Source organism: Myiozetetes cayanensis, unplaced genomic scaffold (assembly GCF_022539395.1).
Source record: "Myiozetetes cayanensis isolate MyiCay16 unplaced genomic scaffold, myiCay2020 scf5-8, whole genome shotgun sequence".
In the NCBI taxonomy this organism is placed as follows: Eukaryota; Metazoa; Chordata; class Aves; order Passeriformes; family Tyrannidae; genus Myiozetetes; species Myiozetetes cayanensis.
Window position 1 is genome coordinate 4,019,096 of NW_026087742.1, and position 20,776 is coordinate 4,039,871.

The 20,776-nt window shown below is 41.6% G+C and overlaps 1 protein-coding gene across 2 annotated transcripts; it reads right to left on the reverse strand.

The window, feature by feature from the left end:
* Positions 1 to 5,372: 5,372 nt before the first annotated feature.
* Positions 5,373 to 17,935, reverse strand: MAEL (maelstrom spermatogenic transposon silencer). 2 transcript variants are annotated; one of them, XM_050331729.1, is made up of 12 exons: positions 17,801 to 17,935; positions 16,971 to 17,057; positions 14,758 to 14,860; positions 13,033 to 13,188; positions 12,654 to 12,695; positions 11,693 to 11,820; positions 10,887 to 10,941; positions 10,404 to 10,545; positions 9,198 to 9,260; positions 8,436 to 8,565; positions 8,141 to 8,219; positions 5,373 to 7,333 (listed from the first exon to the last, which is right to left on the reverse strand). In XM_050331729.1, exons 1-12 carry the CDS (start codon positions 17,930 to 17,932, stop codon positions 7,254 to 7,256), a joined length of 1,197 nt encoding a protein of 398 aa, XP_050187686.1. In that variant the 5' UTR covers positions 17,933 to 17,935; the 3' UTR covers positions 5,373 to 7,253. The 2 variants fall into 2 exon arrangements, with proteins under 2 accessions (XP_050187686.1, XP_050187685.1); XM_050331728.1 differs by having other exon boundaries at positions 7,200 to 8,219; positions 17,801 to 17,932.
* Between the last annotated feature and the right edge of the window lie 2,841 nt (positions 17,936 to 20,776).

The following is a 20,776-nucleotide window of genomic DNA, read 5'->3' on the forward strand; positions in this document are numbered from 1 at the left end:
TCTCTCTGGCAATGAACAACCTGAAATGCAGCTCAGCAAGACATTCTGAGGACCTTTTCCCATGACGCATGACAAAACACTGCAAAAATGGCTGACTAAAAAAGAAGGTTGCATACAGAAGCTGAAGGCAGATAAAAAATGAAGTGCATGGCTCAGAAACAGAGTTGGTATGTATTTTATTCTCTTTTGTAACAAGCAAGTATAGTGTGAATTATCTAATTAGCACTATAACACAGTTTTACTGAGAAACAAAAGCTATTTCTAAGCGTTACAGACGTTAGTCAGCACACCCTGCTCCCTCCACCAGAACCCTGTGGCTGAAGAGGGCTTCTGCTGAGGGACAGTAGTGTGGATTCTCAAAGATCTTAGCTGGGAAGACCAGCAAAAGGACTTGACAATTATCAGCAGTATTTATAGCCAGAAAGTGGTTCTGGCCACTAAATAACACTGTGCTACCTGTTCCATATTCCCCCTTCAGGATATGTGAGGCTTAATTGCTGCTTGTCAGCTGAAACCCTGAAGGAACACTCTGGTCATTTTAGGCACAGAGAAAAATGCAGATTAGCAAAACTGCACTATGTTATCTGAATAAACCAGCCACGAAATACAGAAGAGATTACATAATGACCCCCCAAAACATGGATTCAATTCCCTGTAAGCACGTTCCACAAGAACAAGAAGGGGAAAAAGGAAGAGAGACCAACTTGACAACCTTTGAAAAAGAACTACTTAAAGTTCTGCAACACTAAGTTCAGTTCTACACTGAGAAATAAACTGACAGCACATGAAGACATGGCTGAGATAATTCAGTGCTGCTTATAATTTTTCCCTTTTTTGATAAGAGTAATATCTTGGAAGTAGTGCATTTATCAGAATGCCTTATGTGTTTTCCCTCAACCAATTTGTTAAATTTAGACACATATATTCAAATTTCTACCTTACTCCAAGGTTTTTCTGTGACTGAATTAGTTACTTGTCTGTCTTCGAAGCAGGAGTAACTCCAGGACTTACTTGCAGTATAACCACAACCTTAAACAAAATTAAACCACCAGTAATGTATTTGGAGGGAAGATGAAGAAAGCTAGTGATACTTAACTAATTCCAGAGATTTCGTGTGTGCATACCCAACTTCAATACTCACTTCCCTCAAAAGACAGGAATTAAGGAGAAAACATATGACCAGGCAGAAAAGTAAATTCCTGCTTTATCCTTTTACACACCTAACAGCAAATTACTGTTATGTTCAACTTTCATTATTCACAAACCTATCATGGAGAGCAACCAGATTAGTCAAGCATGACTTAATCTTGGCAAATCCATGCTGACTCTTTCCAGACCCCCTCTTCTCCTTCATGTACCCAAAAGAGTGTTCCAAGAGGACTCACTCCATGATTGTTCTAAGGATCCAGTGGAGCTGAGCAGCCTATGCTTTCCTAGACTACCCTTTTGACAGATAGGTGCAGTATTTGTCTCCCATTACTGTGGACTTTCTGTCACCTTTCAAAGGTGAGAAAACAGCCTTGAAAAGTTATCAGGCAGCTTTCTCAGCATCCTCAGATGCAGCCCCTCTGGCTCCAGGACTCGGATGGGTCTAGAACTCCCAACTGATCTCTGACTCACTCTTCATCCACTGCTGCTGTTCTCCTGGAACTCTTCCCGAGTATAGAGTTAGGGGACCTTATTAGAAAAGACTGAGACAGAGAAGGTACTGAGCACCTCAGCCTTCTCTGCATTACTAAATCACTTGCATCGTTAAGCACCAGGACCACTTTTTCCTGTTCAGTCCTTTACTGCTTATACAGTCACAAAAGCTCTTCTTGTTAACCTTGATCCCTTGCAAGCATCAATTCCAGGTGAGTGTGGGCTTTCCAAACACCATCCCTACAGACCTGGCCAGTGGTTGTGGACTCTTCCTTTGTAGTCCACTCCTGTTTCTAACTCCCTCACACTGCACTAGAACTGGGGTGCAGCCATGAGATCTCTGTGAAGAGAAGACAGTCCCCCAAATCAATCTACCTGGACTGCTCTTGTGCTTGGAAAACCCTGCTCTTAATGAAATGCCAAACTTAATGAACTCCTTTATTTGCGAGAGCTTCCCTCAGGGATTCCACCCCCTCCCCATTTCCCACATAACCCCAAAGGTCTGCTCTCACTGCCTTCCTCACTCTTCTCAGCATCCTGAGAAGTATTTCCAGCATTACAGAGGAGCTGTTGATCCCACAGCCCATTCCAAGATTCAGTACAGTGCACAATTCAGACAAGAGTTAATTATCTCACCATTCTTGTTGCTAGAGTAACAGCACTCCTTTTCTATTTATTTGTATCATCTGTTCCAGGAAAGACACCGAGGCAGTCTTCTAGCTGATGAAGTTCACAGTATGATGATCAAACCATCAAGATTAATTTTGGATGCACTGGAACTGGTACTAAATATATTACAGCCAAATATAAAGGAAGACAAGGGAATTTGTAACTTCTCTCTCCTGTATTTCACCTGTTCACTAGGGATTGAGGGGAATTATTTGATAAATGGCAATTAGGAGCTCTCACAAACTTCTCTAACACAGAACCAAGGAAAAGTGAGGGAGCAGAGATAGCACAGGGTTAGACTAGTAGAAGTGTTTGCCAATCTCTTCATTTTACTAAATCATTGGAATAAAAATTATTGGCTGGCCATTCTAGGGTGACAGTGAGGGATGATAATCCAGCAGAAGACATCAAGAGGACAGAGACTAGATAACAAACTTGTTTTTCTCCTGCTCCACTGCAGTAATTTACTCTGCCAAATGGAAAGATGTTGTTAAAGCTTTTGCAGTCATCTGCATGATGAGTATCTACCTCTATCTATCAACCAGAAATTAAACCCAGTTTTACAGATATATTTGAGTCATTTCACTTCTGGGCAAAGTTTGAAATTCTTGCTAGCACAAAGTTGAATTTAAAAGTGCTAATCCTAACAGGTCGAAAACCACAGGCTCTCTGTGATAATTATGCAGATTTTCCTAAAGATATCAGGAACACAAAACTACAACTATTTTGCAAGGAAATTGAGACAGGGCTTCCTGGAATACAGGTTTTCATTCACCCAACACAAATACTTAGGAACACACCACCACCTGATTGTGACTGCTCAGTGTCTCAAATGGAAGCAACTCTTCCAGCTGGGCATGACTCAGCCTGGAACTCACTCTTGGGGACCTGTCACAGAACACTCCCTGTGGGATGAGCACCAACTGCGCCATTTTATCAAGGATCACAGCACTGCTTCCTCCAGTCTGACATGCACCCAAACAGCAAAGCTCAATGCCTAATATTTGACAGGCCATTTGGGATTCTAAGAGGGAGGAAAACAGCAAAAAGCAGCATCACAACCCTGGAGCTCAGCAGAGCAGCCTTCAGAGGCCTCGTTCAGAGATCTGCTTGAGAGAATCCTGTGGCGTACGGTCCTGAAGAGAGGTCCAGGTGAGCCTGTTGATTTTTAAGTATCACCTCCCACAAGCTGAACAGCCAAACAAGCAGAGGTTGACCAAAGGGCTCAGGACAAAACTCACCCATGAAAAGGAAACACATGGGAGATGGCAGCAGGGACAAGCAACTGGGGAGAAACACAGATGCTGTGTGGGTACGCAGGCATGGGGATAAGAAAGACAAAGCCCACCAAAAGCTCAATCTGATGAAGCATATGAAGGGCAAAAAAAAGGATTTCTGTGGGTGCATCTGAATGGGAATAGGGAGGTGATCATGAAGGACAAGGATAAGGCTGCTTCTGCCTTGATCTTTACTGGGAAGATCAGCTTTCCAAAACACATTTCAAATTAAAGACGTCAAACCCAGGTATTTCTGTATGCACAGAATGTATGCATGTATTTAAGAGAATGCTGGAACAGAGACAGGGGTCAACAGAAACTTCTTCCACAGATCTAGTTTCTGCAGTTTATTGAAAGCAGAGGGTGGACAAGCCAGCAATGCAAAAGTGACATTTAATAATAATGGCCAGTCTTCGCGAGCGAAGATCCGGGGAAGGTCTTTCCACCTTCCAGCCTGCGCATTGGATTTTTTAGGTGAGACACAGTGTGCGCGGAACTGAGCCCACCCTTTAATCCTAAGGTTCATCTGCTGGGGCCAAGCGAGCTTGGACAGTGACAGTGAGGTCCTTAGGACGTAGGTGGGTTGCCTTTAAGGGCTAACGAGCTCCATCAGCCCGGGAGTGGCCCTGACCGGGAATCGAACCCGGGTCTCCGCGGTGATAGCGCGGCGCCTTTACCACTAGACCACCAGGGGCTAAAAGTGACATTTAATTCACAGCTTATATACACAGAACCAGTAACTGCTGCTAACTCTGTATTAACATGCTTTGTTTTTCAGTATCAGTTACTTACTCTGAAGAGAATATAAAAGAATGTGATTAACAAGTCAATACACTGATGCCATACACTAGATCAGCAAAGTTGTCACCACAGCCTTCACAACCCTCAAACTATTCCAGCCAAAACCTTTAAAGAGTAGCAATGCATAATTCAACCATTTGTCTACTATTATTATAACAAGAGCAAAACCACCGAGTAACTTTCCAATGTGTACATAAAACCAGGATGATTTTTACCCGTTCCTGTCAAGCGAATGAGCAGCTACATAAACAGGACAGAAAGCCAGGTCTGACAGAATCTATCAGGTGTCTTGTTTACAAACACAACTCCTTAGCCGGTACCTACACCCCCTACAGACAGAGAGTATCATCGCTGTTACTTTTTACCACTTGGAAAGTACATGTTTAAAGCTCCCAGGCTGCATCACTCAAACTCTGCTCAAGGCCATTCTGCCCTTACTTGGTTTTACTTCCCCTTGAGAACCTTGTCATACAAGTGGGGAGAATTTTACCCTAATTGTGACCCACAATTTGTGCCTCACCAGTCCTATTCCTTGCACTTATAAGGAGTGCTACAGTTCCAACTCACCATCTCTCCCTCATCTTTACTTTCCTTTACTTAATGGAGAGAAACATTAGCTGACTGTGTTTATTTTTCAAGAATTAATTTTCACACATTATTTTTTGGAATTTATTTTTTGAGAAACCAAACAGAGTTCCAAATTGCAAAGCAGCTAAGGAAGCAGAGCTCCAAAATGAAAGAATTTTCTATCACCCTTCAGAGGCTGTTAGGGATCACCCTCAATATATGCGATATAATAGTAATAAATGGGTTACATCAAGTAAATGTACTTATTCTAATTATATAGATCTTATGGTTTTCACTAACAAAAAATCCTGCTGTAGGTTGTTGGTTATTACAGTAAGAGTTACTGCTCCAGTTAACAGCCCACTGCTGCTGCATACAATTAGATCTTCTACAGCTTATGTGCTATTTTAAGTTACAGGTGATAAGGCACAGATATGACACGGAATCCTAACGGTTTTTCTCCACTCCTGCTCAGCTTCTTTATCTCACTCTTGACATAGAACACATTAAGCATAATAACAAATGTTCTTAGGTTTGTGCACCTAACTCTGAATAAGTCTTTTAACAATACTTTTTGAAGGATTCTCTTCTACGTAAGAATTGAAACAGGAAGTTTTTATTGCAACACTGAACTCCCAAAATAATTCAAAGATTACAATTCCGTACATTTTGAAATGTCAACACAGCAGTGACTGCCAGTTACAAAACTCAGAACTTCAACAACTCTATACAAATGCAGGGAAGCCTTTAGCACTACTAGATAGACACACTCATCCTGTTACAACGTTCCCAGGTGCTTCAGGGGTGGATATCAGTCTCAGAGGTTTATTGTCCCTTATTTGGTGAAAATCAGCAGGTCGGACAGTAGCCTCAAAGGAAGCAATCACAGAATAATACAAGCAAATTATGTGATGGAGCAAACAGTTCAAAAAGAAGAATGAAAATGCCTCAGTGATCCTACAACACTGGAAGAAAAGGCCTCAACTGGCCTTACAGCAGCTGTAACAGATTTCCAACTATAACAGCAATTGGCCTTTTTTGACACACTGATCAGCGTGGCTGAATTTATCCATAAATAAACCTCTCATTTTAATTGAGTATTGTATTTTGTTTGCATTTCTTTTATTGGGGTTTTTTTCCTATTCAAGAGAGTGAACTACTTAATCTTGAGTTTCAGTACCTACAAGGAATGAAATAAGTACCTTCACACAGTTAGTTGCCATGGAAACAGTTTTTCAAAGCTGGACCTCTGTTGAAACAAAACATAGAAACAACTAAAAAAAAAAAAAATCTCTTATTTCTGAGAATCCATTGCTTAAACACACATGGACAAGGGTCAGACAACTTTTTGGTGACTAGTCCAAGAACTGTAGCTCCATAAAATGGAACAACTATTTTCCCTGAAGAATGTTAGTCTTCCACTTCTTTATGTGCCCTCAAATAATTATGACTAGTATATACCCAGCCTGGCTAAACTTGTTAAATGTATCACTTTGAATTCGATACTCTTTTCAAAAAAAAGAAAAAAAAAAACAACAAAATACTCAGACTTCTCTCCAGTCTGTAAGTTTGAGGGACATGCATTTCTTAAAAAGAAAACTGATGCAAATTTTTTAAAAAATTAAAAGTTGTACTTTCTCCTGATGCACACAACATAGTCTATGCCTCTAAGAACATTAACAAATAAGATAAATTTGCTATAGTATTTCTTTCAAGATGCTTCATATCAAGTCTGCTTTCTTGCCTTGAAAGGCCACTCAAATTCTTCATGGCTAAAACTGATCAGTTACAGAAACCTTCAGGACTACTGTACCTTTAATTCCCCTTCATACCTTCAATGCTTCCCCCTGCACTATTTTTTGGAGAGAGACTCCTATGTTCTGTCCTCCACGTGCAGAAGAGGAGAAGGTTATTACAGAAGAAATAAAGCACTTGTTTAAAGTCACACTGACACCAAAGAATGCTTCCAACTCAATTATATTGATTAATCAATCTCGAATTTGCACTCCACTCATTAAGAAACAGAAATAGTAGGGCATGTATTTTTAAAGATGCAACTGCCAGGTCCCTTCAAAACAAATCTTTCTGTAGATAACAAACAAGATTTTTATCTTATTTAAATCTAGTCAATAGTTTTATCATTCTAACAAAAACTTGGACTGTCAAGGGTTACAGGTGAAAAACTGCAGTCTCTACTACTGGGTTTCTTAGAAACAAAGAAAATTAGAATTTACAGCTGTCCTGAATGTAAAAAAGACTTTCAAAAACTGAAAGATTTGAATAGATCAGATGCACTTTTCAGAAATGGAATAACTCCTCTTCCCTGTATGACACTTCTTTCACACCAAGGGAAGTCTTCACACCACACGGAGAACCACCTATTAAATTAAATACAGTTTGCAAATCAAATCAGCCTTTACAGCTTGCACAAATCAATGTTCTTTGTTCTTCATATGCTGAGGAGCTGAAGCTATTCCATAGCTCTAATACAAACAGTTAGACAGGTTGTGTCCTCCACAGAAGTGTACACCAAGACCATAAGATCTCCTGATTTATAAGTGGAACAGTTTCAGAGTTTAATTCAGCAGATCTTTTTGAGCAAGAAAATAAGCTGCAAACCCAGAATTCTTACAGTTATGTATCTTGCAAACCTGATGCTGTTCCTCTGAAGGTTAGCCACAGACTGCCCAGATGAACTGAGCTCACGTGCCTTCTAGTAAAGAAATCCTAATTTCAAAAAGACATCTTTAAATGAGCAATCTTTATAAACTGAGTTGTGACAGAAAACTTGCAACAAGGACGAGCTGAGTTTGCACAGGTACTGATTTAAGAGCAAGGAGAGTATTTCCAAGATGACCCCTGCCTCAAAGCACCTAAGCTTATGAGAACAGACTGCATGTAGCAGAAAAGTAAGGGGGTACACATCAAAAAGCAGCATTTGTAAGAAAAGCTAAATTTTGAGAGACTTTTCTGACTCTAAGATTGTGTCCTGTAAAAAAAGGGCAGCTCTTTGTTTGTGTCTTCCAAAATTCAGTGAAATCCATATGCAGGAATAGGCACAGCCCATGCAGAGCTGTGCAAGCTTTATGCCACTGACAAGCAACATTTAAACCCAGAAATTTGAAACAACGGGATTAAGTTTAAATATCTCTTTTCCCTTAAAAATGTGAAAGTTTCCAACTCACGATTAGAAGGGATAAGCTCACGATCCTGACTTGGAGAACCAAAAGGTCTGTCATATCCAGAACTCTCAGCTTTCATTTTCTGTATGAAGAAATAAGCATTCAAAATGACATGTGTTCTACACCACTATGCATGAAACCTATGAATTATGGTCAAAAAAACCACAGGTTCATCAGTCTGCCCAACAGATGTCACAAAGGGCAGCACCCAGAGAGAAAACAGCTCACCTGAAATCAGCAAGTTTGAACACTCAAATGAACTACAAATAAATCAGAGTATCAGTTTAAAGAATCTGACCTGAAAACCAGCATCCAGTTTCACAATCCTGGTACTTGTGCTTTGACCACAATGAGAGACTCCCAGAGGTAGGTGAGCTGCTGTTAGTGGGACTCCATACACACTGGCTAAAGAGTTACTGATGCAGTAACTTGACCCAGAAAAAAAGGAAAACAAGGAAAGTTTGGCTAAGAGGGTTGTAATGCTTATGTATGGAAGTACATAATTTCAAATTCCTCAACTGGCAAACAAAAGCAACCTGAGATGCACAGAGCAGATCCCAGAGGGCAGAAGACTTTATAGCAGCAGCTAAATAGTTACTCTGCATCCTTCCAAGACCACCAGCCTATTCTACAACTACACACAAAACAAAAATAACTGCTTCCCCACACAATCAAATGCAGCACTTAGAACTGTGAAAGGCAACGCACAGCAACACCTAAAGAGTTTTTTAAATGAAAGACATTCATTATTGTCTTTCTAAGTGCTGCTACTACTACTGACTGAGATCACAAATGGCATTTCCTCATTTCTCAGCTATTTACTTTTCCCTTCTCCGCACCAAAAAGAGAATACGACCTTATGACTCTACATTATATACAAGGCAGTATAAACGTTTCCAAAGCAGAGACATACTAGAATATACTGAGAATTTCTCACCAAATACAGTAAACCTCCAAAGAAAAACAATGAATTCTAATGCAATTGACACTTCTCTCTACTCTGCAATACTGACAAAATAAAAAGTCATCATACCAGAGAGAACTCCATAGCAATACTCACGCAATTTTCTTACAGGATGCCAAAGCGCAGCAGACTATATCGTTCTCCTCATGCCACTTGCACCTACGCAAAACAAAGTTCAGGCTCATTTCAGAAGCACCTATGTTGTTAACCAACATGAATAGTTGGTCTGGTCAGACGGAACGGGAGCAAACATTAAAGATATTATCTTTTTGTCGCAGTGACCATGTAGTACCTTGAAAATTTCACAGAGGACCAGAGTTTAGCAGCTGTGCCCTAAGTAGTTTATGCAGAGTTAAAAGCCTGGTTATCAGGCAATCTGCTCTGTGCTGAGGTGGGTGGCAGGAAGAAAAGAGAACCCTGAGAGACAAATGGAATTTAAAGGTAACCATTTGAAGTTTCCCATTAAGATGAAATAGTTCCTCATAGCATAAGCATCCTCACTGTCCTTCCAAATGTCCGTTTTAGAGCGCAATTTTCCATTCGCCTTAAACTCTTCCTCTAGTGTGAAGATACTTGTGGAAATGCAAAACTACCTCATACAAAAAGACAAAGTGACACCGATGAACTCAGTTGGTCTTGAAATCCATATTCCAAGCAGACTTCCAAGCAGAGGAAAAGTTAAAATCTATTTCTAAATTAAATGCATCATCACCCAACAGGCTCCTGCAGCGCTGCAAGCTACACACCACTTTTTGCACCAACACAGAAGAATGTGAAAGCAGGAAAAGCTTTACTCTTGAAGACATGGAGGGGGGGAGAAAGTACAGATCCTACAAAGTAAATAGTATTCCAGCTGTGTAATAAAGAACATTTGCTCTGGAAGAAAAAAAAGAACAGACAGGATCTTGCTTAATCCTATCCTTGAGAACTTGATTTATACCAGTGGCAAACATCCTTTGTCCCTCATCACAGCAGCAGCATGCAGCATTTGATGTATAGCAACAGCCAGGTCCCATACAAATTATACTTCTAAGAGCCTGAATCTTCTCACTTCTGTGAATTCCAGTTAAATGCCACAATGTATTTTATTCCCATTTTTACACCCTTCCTTTAAATTAGGCCTCAGACTCAGCATTAAAAAGCCACCTGTCTTTACACTTCTTCAAAAGTAATTTTCATTTTCAGTTGTACTTATGACATGACAAGAAGCATTTCTGATTGGAAGGCCTAGCTGCACACAAGCTGTCTGAAGAGCACCAGGACATGCTAACACACATTTACACAAAGAACCAGCCAACATACCTGGTGTTACTGGAGAAATCCCACAGGCAGGCATCCAGTTTTCTAGACACCCATGTCTTGGATGGCTCCTTTAGGTTTTTCTTCAGGTACAGTTCTACTATCAGGTCTTCTACAGAAAAAAGCTGTAGATGGCTCTCAATGCCTACAGTTCAGTGAAAATCCAGGCCAGGAGAACAAGAGTCAGTGAATATTCTGCTCAGCTCACTTCTCAGTCAGTCCCTTTTTATTGCCAGCCTCTTACTGTAGCATCAAAGCTCAAAGTTATTCCACCAGTGCTTTTCATAAAACCTGCTTCACAGTAAAGTGGGCTTTTACACTGACAGGGAGAAAAGAAGAGGAAGAAGCACTCAAAGTAGTTGACTACCTTCTCTGAAAACTCTTGAGACACGATTTTCAGACTAATACAGCTGTCCATGACTACATAACCCTTATTTCTGGGGGTAGGGAGGAGAAAAGAAAGGGCAAAAAGGATCCATTTCCTACCTGCTACGCTAGCCATTCGACCGAGGCACCAGTTAATTCGGAATCTGTCGTCAGACTAGAGGGAAGAAAATTTCTGTCACCTCTAAGGAGCACAGCATAAATTCTGACTGTTTGCAGAACTTCTGACTGTGCCTGAAAAAGTCACCTCCAAACCATAACTGTTTGTGGGACTGAATGTACACTCTTCCTGAAAACTATCTTGAAGAGGAACCAAGTTTCATGCACATCTCTTCAGAGCCCTCTATTTATGGATGGAACCCAAGATCTTGACCCTCCAAACCTTCTTAAGGACTAAGATTAGGCTTGAATGGAATTGAAACATAATACACCTGTTATGAAGCTTAAACACCTCTGAACCCTAACATTTTGTTCCTTGACAAATGAAGCTTGAACAAAAATTAAGACACATGGTATTCTCATGGGCAAGGAGTTCCAAAAACATAATAACATCCCCTGAAAAAAGCAGAATTGTATGACTATTACCGAGCACATTTAGTTTAAGTCAATCTTAAAAAGCCCTTAACCTAAGCCAAAAAAATGTCAGAGACCAACAAATCCTGTTCACCAGTAGGCTAGAGCCAGAAGTACAGGCTGAAAATAAGAAAATTAGGTCTCTGCTTTATAAAAAGATTAGCTTCCAAAGGCCATTTCTTCCTGCATGGAACTGGGACACATTGGACATGAGTGTCTTTTCCGACTCATCTGCACCCTGATTACGGTTTAGAGTGAAATAACTTCTTAGTCATCCAAGAGAAGTGAAAGTAGAAGTTTAGATTTAGAGCATCTTACTTTGACCTTGGCCATACCCTGCAGAAAAAGCGAGGCTGGACCCCTCTGGCTGGCTGGGCAAACTTAAGGAGTTCCTGTAAGACAACTGTGTAACATGTACGTGGAAGATGAAATCCAGATATAGGGATCTTATGAGTTTCAGCACCTAGTGAAGGAGAGGGAATGGGGGCAGGAAAAAACCCACAAAAACTTGTGAGAAGTCCTGTTTCTTTAAATGATACAGCTCCCCCCTCCTTTCTATCTTTTTCTATACATACAAGTATCCACACAAACACACACTCCTCCCCTTCTCCACAGGCAATGTCTGTGATCAGAGCTATCAAAACCTTGCTTCTGTCAGCAGAAGCCTGGCAGGTCTGGGCTGTGAGCAAACACACACACACTCTTGCCCCTTCTAAAAGGCCATTATCCAAGTATTTGACAAAGGAAAACACAGGCCAAGTGTGTTCCCTCTGTACACAAGGGGAGGAAGTGTCCTAATAGAAACAAACTGAAATCTATAAATGTTACTAAGAGTCGTAAGGGAAACAAGGCGGGCCAAGGCAGACACAACAATGGCATGAACATTTTAACTTTGCTGTTAAAGTTGCAAAATATAACTTTTAAATATAAACCAGTGTCTTTGAGTTACCATTATTAATTAACACTTCATGCTGAAGATACACAAAAGGACTATCAACGGAAGGACACACTGATCAGATGTCCCATACTGCAGTTACTATTGCATTAAAATAGGAAAACAGGATACAAATAATTCTGCCATTGACAAAACCATTTTGAGTGAAGTGCTCTGTCACTTGTACGTACAAGAAATATGCAAAAGGTGACTGTGACAAGCCACTCTAACATCTCTTCTCTTCAAAATTTGACAAGTTCCCAGAAACTGCAGACTTACAAAACACTTGGATACAGGTCAGAGAAGCTGAATCTAAAACTGTGAACCTTTGCATATTATTCTTTTTCTCCGCTGATACTCACCAGCAGCCTGGCAGTGGTACCGAAAACCACGTGGTGGTGCTTCTGCAGGAGAAAAAGAACAGTCACCCAACATCCACAATGACAGATCCTTAGCTCTCAACTCCACACCAATTCTCATATACAGAAGGAAACAGCTTCATCTTCTGTTGTGGCCTTGTACAAGTGCCACAACTATTTTTGAAAAAGCTATTTTCTGTTATATGCATTTTAAAAAACAAAGTACATTGCACAGTGTGTTTAGGTGCAATCAAGAGAAACATTCCTTGACATGAAATACAAATTACAAACATCTGAAGGTCTTCCTGGACTTATTCCACCCCTCTTTGAGGTTTCCCTGCAGTTCTGACACTGAAGCCATCTCTACTTTCTTGGAACTCACCTGGATCTATGAAGTGATGGAAATCAGCCATGATGCCATCCTGTAGGGAGTACCTGACACACCCAATCTCACAAGGAAGGAAGCGCTGCTCACACTGGGATGGTAGCTTGCCATGGCTGTAAATGTCCAGGAAGTAGAAGATGTCTGCAACCACATCTGCCAGGAAAAGAACAAAACCATTTGCATACAAGCCTCCAGAGGTTACAGCACGACTGAGTGAAGTAGGGTAACAACCAAATAAAACATGCAGATCTTTCCAAAATGACAAGATAACTAATACTTATGCACGAGCCAGGTGTAGCAGTAGACCTGGTACTACTTCCATAGATGCTACTGTGTGTACAGATCAGGCAAAAAAACCCCACAAATAAAAGCAAAACCAAACAAAAAACCCTACCAAAAAACCCACAACAACCCCCAAAACCAACCAACGAAAAACACCCCCAAAAAAACCACATAACCCCCCTCAAAACAAACAAAAAAAACCACTACAAAAAAAAACCACACACACACAAACAAAAAAACCCCACCAGAAAAAAAAAAATCTTCCCCTCCCAAAAAAGCCAAATCCCAAACCCATAAATTTTTAAGAAGCCTGGAATCCAACAGGAACTACTATTCCTTTTAATGATAGGCCTCTTTGCACTTTAGGAAAATAAGGACAAGGGGAAAAAAAAAATCGATATCTGCAAAGCAGCCTCACAAGCTCAATTCAGTAACTTACACAAGTTAAATGAGCTGGTAGTAATCTTACGGGGCAAGAAGATGAGAAGTCTGCTAATTAAAAGCATTGCTTCTCCTCCACCAAATGAGCTCCCAAAGAAAGTGGCAAGAACACCCAAGATAAATGTTAAGATATAAATCTATCATTTACTGATTTTAAAAGCATCCAATTATAAAAAATATTTCACTACACATCTTAATCCTTCTCTTCATGACTGTCACATAACGTCCTCACTGAAGTTTAAGGTAGCCATTTACTCCTCACCCTTAAGTTCTGCCCCCCATCAAAAAACTCCTACTTGCTCCATGAAATAATAGAGATCTGTAACTGTTTTTACACAGAAACAATGCTGTATGCCAGGCTGACCTTGTGAGCATTACCTTTTATCACCTTCCAGAATAGCATAATATTCACTGGGTAAAGGATTACAAATATGTTCATTACTCAACCCTAATTAAAACATCCACTTGAAGATGGGGTACAGATAAGGAGTTCTTTTAATAAGGAAGCAAGTCAGGATGTTATAAAGGCACCAAGACTACGCATCTTCTCTTCTATTCTCCCAAAGAGGCCAGGCCATTGTTTTATTGAACACCTCTACCTTACAAATCTTAAACTTTGATATCTAATAACTCTTCACCCTTTAAAATGAATCATAAATGCAGGACTTGAAAAATTAATTTTTCTTAAAAAAACCAAACAAACTCAAAATAACTGTTAAGAAACTTTTAGTGGCTAGTCTCCCATCAAGCTAAAAAACAGAGGGTAGAATTCCTAGAGATCTGGGGGGGGAAGGGGCATTTTCCACGACTCTCCTCTATACTACCTTGTAAATCAGTAGCAAGATTGTTTGAAACTATTCTTCTTTGTTTTAAACTAAGAACAGTTGACACAGGTGCCTATTAGCTAAATGTAAACAGCCTTTGTACAGGTACCACTGAGAACATCCACAGAAGGCAAACTTTCACCTAAGAGGATCAATGGCTTTAGGATTACCATACCCTGATCGTTATTCCAAGACATAGCAAAGGCATCTGGTAAAGAAGTAACACTGGGCATCTTTTTGGTCAGAGAAGCAGGAACTGGATTACCCAGATTATGTGTCTGGAAAAGATGAGAAAGTTAAAAAAACCAAAAAATACACACAGTCTTCTCACCCCAAATGAAGTCCTTCACTCCTTATATAAGAGGAAAATGTAACATCCAGTGTAACAATTATGGTTAGGTGGAATAAGTCTGCAGTTTATATAAAAAGTACCTGTACGCCTTCAAGCCAGGAGGAAGGCAATATTTCTCTTCAATACCTTCATCAACTCACTACAACTTTAAAGAACTACAATTAAATTTGCAAACTGCCATTAAAAAAAAATTTCTTAGGTTCAACCACTTATCTCTGGCAAGGAACTCCTCAAACTAGAAATTCAAGTCTTTTTCCCCTAAGATTTATTAATAAAAGCACATGGCACATGTGTTAGTTGTCTTTGGCCAGGAACAAATTCATGAAAAACTCATACAGCCACAAAGAAGTCATCAGTTTGTTCCAGCAGTGAGTAAGGAAGAGGGGCATGCATGCCCATAAACACTGAAAACCCACTCAGGAACAATAAGCTTTTAATAGGACAGGAAGAGAAGCCTGGTAGGCTTACAGAATTCAATCATTCAAGACCCAAATTGAGAATAACATCCACGTTCGGGTGCACCGATTACAGACAATCATCTTAGTCAAAGTTAACTGGTTATCAGTTTGAATTATTTAAAACAAAATGAGGAATGATTCCCATCTAAGTAAGCTCACCCAAAAGATGAACACAAACTTCCACTACACAAAATGGCTGTCTGTGTATAGGGCTGTGATTAATGAACTGAGATCATACAGAATCTCATATATACACATTTCCCATTTGCAGTGATGAGCAGTAAGGATGGTGTTCTTCATTTTGGTAAAGCAATTATTCCTTTCCCTGATTGCAGACTTCTGAAACGCTACAACTTGTGGAATGAAATACAGAAGCCTCCATTTATGACTTAGCTGTCGTTGCACTTAGTTTTTTACAATATACAGAAATGGAACGTCATTAATCACATACCCTCAGCCTGTTAAATAACAAGATGATCATCATATTTTAAACAGCTTCTTCCCCAACAGGCAGGCCCCCAAAAATCAGAAAACACTGCCTAACATCCCCCTACTAGTCTAGACTGACCAATTTAACTAATCCAGATTTACCAGTCACTCCAAACTATGATCATTCTGTCATTCTGTAGCATCACAGAAGTGTTTTAAAGTCCTGAAATTTACCCTTCCCACTAATTCATAGTTCATAGTCATTATCTAGTAATAGAACACGAAGTAAATGCACTACTATCCATTTACTCAATCAGGCTCTTGCCTTTGACAGACAAAGTTTTTACACTGCCAGCCAAGATTGGAATAAAATTAAGTTTTCTGATACCTCACATAATTCAAACTCTGAACTAAACTCTGCTTCAGGGAACTGCTGGGAGAGGAAAAGAGACAGAAAAAACCAAAAGGTATACACACCTTTTCAAAACAGTAAACAGTAGAAATGAACCGTTCACCACTATTTCCAACCACAACCTCATTCACCTAAACCTAACTGCTTACTTTATATTGTCTTCTACCATAGCATTACCAGTCTCTTCATAATCAAACCAATCTAGAAATAACGGCAAAGCGTAACTCTGTGCACAGGCTGCAACATTTCATTGACCTGGTTCACCGCACGGCCACTCAGGAATAACAAATCGGCTGCCTTAAGATGTGCTTTCAGGCCATCAGACAAGAAACACGTGAATTAATGACAATCAAAAGCTACGTGAACCTATGACCAGAAGTCATATCAATTTGCAGTATTATAAATTAAAAAAATATTGTTAAGTCAGGCACTGCAAAATACTGTTAAACGTGAAGCTAGGATGTTAGAAAAATACATTTTACTGGGTAAAAAAGCCCAAAGAACGAGCTGTGCTGGTTTAAAAAGGTGTGGAGTATTCTCACCTTCAATTCAAGCCAGAACAATTACCTGGTAACCTTCATAAATGGTATGATCTACTACAGCAGCCATAACCTCCACAGGCTGGAGGCTATGGAGAGAGGAGACCTTCCACACCATCTGAGCTGACCAAACCCCAACCCCACTTACTCCTCCCTCCTAGTTTAGCTACTGAAGGGTGTTCCATTTTCAGCTCTTACCTCTTTCTCAGTTTTCTGAGAACAATTCTTTCCATTCCACTTACGAGCCTTCTCCAGGTACGCTGCCTTTTCTTCCTCTGTCAGCAACTTGAAGGAAAAGGAATTGTTCTAAAGAAGGTTTTAGCTCTCCCTTCTCCTGGTGGCCCCACAAACCAACAAACTCCATGCTGTAAAAAAATTACTCCTCATTTCCAAAGGACATTATCGACGAGTGCCAAGCCTGACTCAAACACTTCCAGTAGCTTTTTTTCCTATGGACACAGTAATCTTGGATTCCAAACACCCAGCAAGCACGTCCTTTGGAAGGATCTCCAGGTGAGGGCAGGTCAGCCCTGCCACAGCACAACCGAGGGATCTCCTGGAACTACCCACAACCGAGGGATCTCCTGGAACTACCCACAACCGAGGGATCTCCTGGAACTACCCACAACCGAGGGATCTCCTGGAACTACCCACAACCGAGGGATCTCCTGGAACCACCCACCACCGAGGGATCTCCTGGAACTACCCACAACCGAGGGATCTCCTGGAACCACCCACCACCGAGGGATCTCCTGGAACCACCCACCACCGAGGGATCTCCTGGAACTACCCACAACCGAGGGATCTCCTGGAACTACCCACAACCTACTGCCACTCCCCATAGCACACGAGCCAGTGGCTGCCCCGGCAGCCGAGGGGGAGGACGGCACAACGAAAGACACCTGAAGCCGCTCAGGGTGCCCACTTGAAACGCTAAACACACTGGCACCGGCCCGACCCTCCGGAAAGCCCGCACTGACACTGTGCCCCTCACTGCCGCCCTCCCCGCGCCGCTCGCCGCCCCTCACCGCCCACGCCTGGCAGCAGTGGGGGATGGCGTCCGCCACGCGGGCCACGGACAGCCCCCGCCGCCGCAGCTCGGGCAGCTGGTCGCGCACGAAGCAGAAAAAGGGGCTGACAGAGCGCCTGCGCTGCGACATGGCTCCAACTCCAGCCTGACCCGCCGCGGTGGGGCAGCGCACCGCTTCTTGAAGGGGCGGCGGGGCGGTGCCCTCACGGTTTTGGCGGCAAGGGGCGGGGCGGCCATTACCCGACATGGCCGGAGGGGTGGCGCCCGCCGATCTGCTTTAAACCCGGGGTTCAAAACTATCCTGAGTCACGAGTGTCCTAGAACTGTTCTTCTAGAGAAAGAAGACTTAATCAGTGCGACAGATAGCTGCCAACAAGCTCTAAGGCTCACAGAATCATAGAATGCTAAGGGGTTGGAAAGGAACCATAAACGTCATCCAGTTCCAAATCCCTGCCATGGGCAGGGACACCTTCTGCTATCCCAGGTTGCTCAGAGCTCCATCCAACCTGGTCTTGAACACTGCCAGGGATAGGGCATCCACAACCTCCCTGGGCAATCTGTTCCAGTGCCTCACCACTCTCACAATTAAGAACTTCCTAATAGCTAATCTAAATTTTCCATCTTTGTGTTCAGTTCTGAGCCCTCACTCCAGGAAAGACATTGAGGTGCTGGAGCGTGTCCAGAGAAGGGCAGCGGAGCTGGGGAAGGGTCTGTAGCACAAGTGTTGTGAGGAGCAGCTGAGGGAGCTGGGGCTGTTCAGCCTGGAGAAAAGGAGGCTCAAGGGTGATCTTATCACTCTCTACAACTCCCTGAAAGGGGGTTGTAGCCAGGTGGGAATTGGTCTCTTCTAGGGAAGAAGTGACAGGACAAGGGGAAATGGCCCCAAGTTTTGTCAGGGAGATTTAGATTAGATATTAGCAAAAATTTCTTCACTGAAAGTTCACTCAGCCATTAGAACAGGCTGCCCAGGGAAGTGGTTGAGTCACCATCCCTGGAAGTGTTCAAAGGGCACGTGGATATGGCATTTGGGAACATGGTTTAGTGGTGAACACAGTGGTGCTGGATTAACAGTTGGACTCAATGATCTTAGAGGCCTTTTCCAAACTAAACTATGATTCTGTAGTTCATCTAGGCTGAAACAGACCTCCTCCTCCTGCCTCTCACTGTAGGGCTGGGCACTGGCTGGCAGGATGCATGCCCTGATATCTGCATGAGCCCCCTTCGCTCCCATTCTTTCATCTCCTTCTGGAGCAGCCTGGCTCCTACTGCTCCCTAACAGCCGGTACTCTGTAAGACAAGATGATCACAGTGATGTGCCTTTTCTGGTGCTTCCATTAGCATTTGAAGTGCTACCAGGACTGGGGGCCTGAGAGAGAATGGGGACTGACAGATCATGGGGGTAGTGGACCAGGAGGTACAGGAAAGGGTGGATGAAGAAGTGGAGACCAACTTCAGGTAAGAACCCTGGGTTTGGTTTTGAGATATATGACAGAAAAGTGGAGGATGTGAAGAGGGCATATGCGTGCTTGGAAAGGCAAACTTGCTTATTAAAAATAATTTGGGAGCTTATGTGATACAAAACTGAGGCTGTTGTTCAGACTGCCTTTTTGTGGCTTTGGGTTGGTTTTTGGTTTGGTTTTTTTTGTGGTTGTTGGGTTTTTCTCCTTTCTTCTATCTGATTGACATAATTGACACTTCCTTCACTGAAAGTTTGCATAGTGAGTCAGTTCAGACAAAAAAAAGTTTGAAAATAATCTGATCTGCATCATCTTGATGAGTAGCACAGAGTTGCTTCTGATCTCAAGCTTTCTATTGATCTCTCTCAAAGCCCAAATGATCTTCACTGGCCACACTGAAGTGGCAATATTGGCATAGGCCCTGATTAACTTCTGGCCTGGTTTTTCTTGCCTGAGGCATGTGATGTCTCCCACATTCCTCTCTGTTCCCATGTCTTTTGGGGGATCTTCTTTAGCATGTGGTTGCAGTTCCTGAAGAGTACAGGTAGTGCAGCAGAACAAGAGCCATCATGCTGCTTCTTGTGCAGCCATCTTCAGTGGGGTTGTCTGGATAATCTTGATAAAAATATGGTGTAGCCCTGACTTGAGAGATTCTTTGCAATTCTCTATCCCACAGTCCTGTTAAATCTATTCTAAACTTAGACATGAGGATAAAAATGGTGATGAAACACTTCCATGCATTTCCAAATCACTTGAAAACATTGCCTCTTTCCCTCAGTCTCACTACTTTTTTCATCCTCTGGTTAGGTAGTGTAAGGCTGTTCAGCTCCAAAGGAGGTAGCTGTTGTTTAGGTTTAAATATTTGGCTTAGCTGATTATGTTTGTCAGTGCCAGAACTGCTGTCAGGTAAGGTCAGATTAAATTGCTCTTGCATCTCCCTCGTGTCTGGTTTCTCAGAGGGTTAAAAAATGCTGGTGCAGTTTAATCTTCTGGAGGCACAAATCTAGTGAAACAGTTTGGTTTATGTTTGTGAACGACTTACTAAATTTACTGTTAAACATACAGGAGTCAATCACGTTGTTAAAAATGTACAAGCGATGTAACCTTGGTGAAAACAGATAAGCATTTTTAGAGTTACTTTTACTGCTGTGGAAAATAATTTATATTCAGGTCTAGTTCCAGCTACATTAATGCTAAATCTCTGAGGAGAGACTGCAAGAAATGACTTGTATCTTGTAAATATAAACATCTGCACAGAGTCTAGTTTTTTCAGGCGGAAAGGCAAGTATTTACTGTTGTATTACTGTAAGAGTTGTTGCTAGGAGTGCATCTGTGCACTTGTGTTTTATTTTTCTTCACATCATTTTCTTTTCACTCGTGCAGCTTTGGGACCCACCCTTTAGCAGCCCTTTCTTTTAAAGAAATTCAGATAATGTGTTCATCAACTGTTTGAAAAACACAAGGCTCAAGTAATAGCTCTCCGAGGGCTAGAGGTGTGGTTGGAAAATAAAATTCAT

Coding starts and splice junctions, on each gene's coding strand:
- MAEL (XM_050331728.1), bottom strand. CDS start 17,932: ATGTCGCAGCGCAGGCGCTCTGTCAGCCCCTTTTTCTGCTTCGTGCGC. Junction 8,566..9,197: donor GCATCCTGTAAGAAAATTGC/GTGAGTATTGCT, acceptor TTCTGGGTCAAG/TTACTGCATCAGTAACTCTT. Junction 8,220..8,435: donor AACTGGATGCTGGTTTTCAG/GTCAGATTCTTT, acceptor TTCTTCATACAG/AAAATGAAAGCTGAGAGTTC.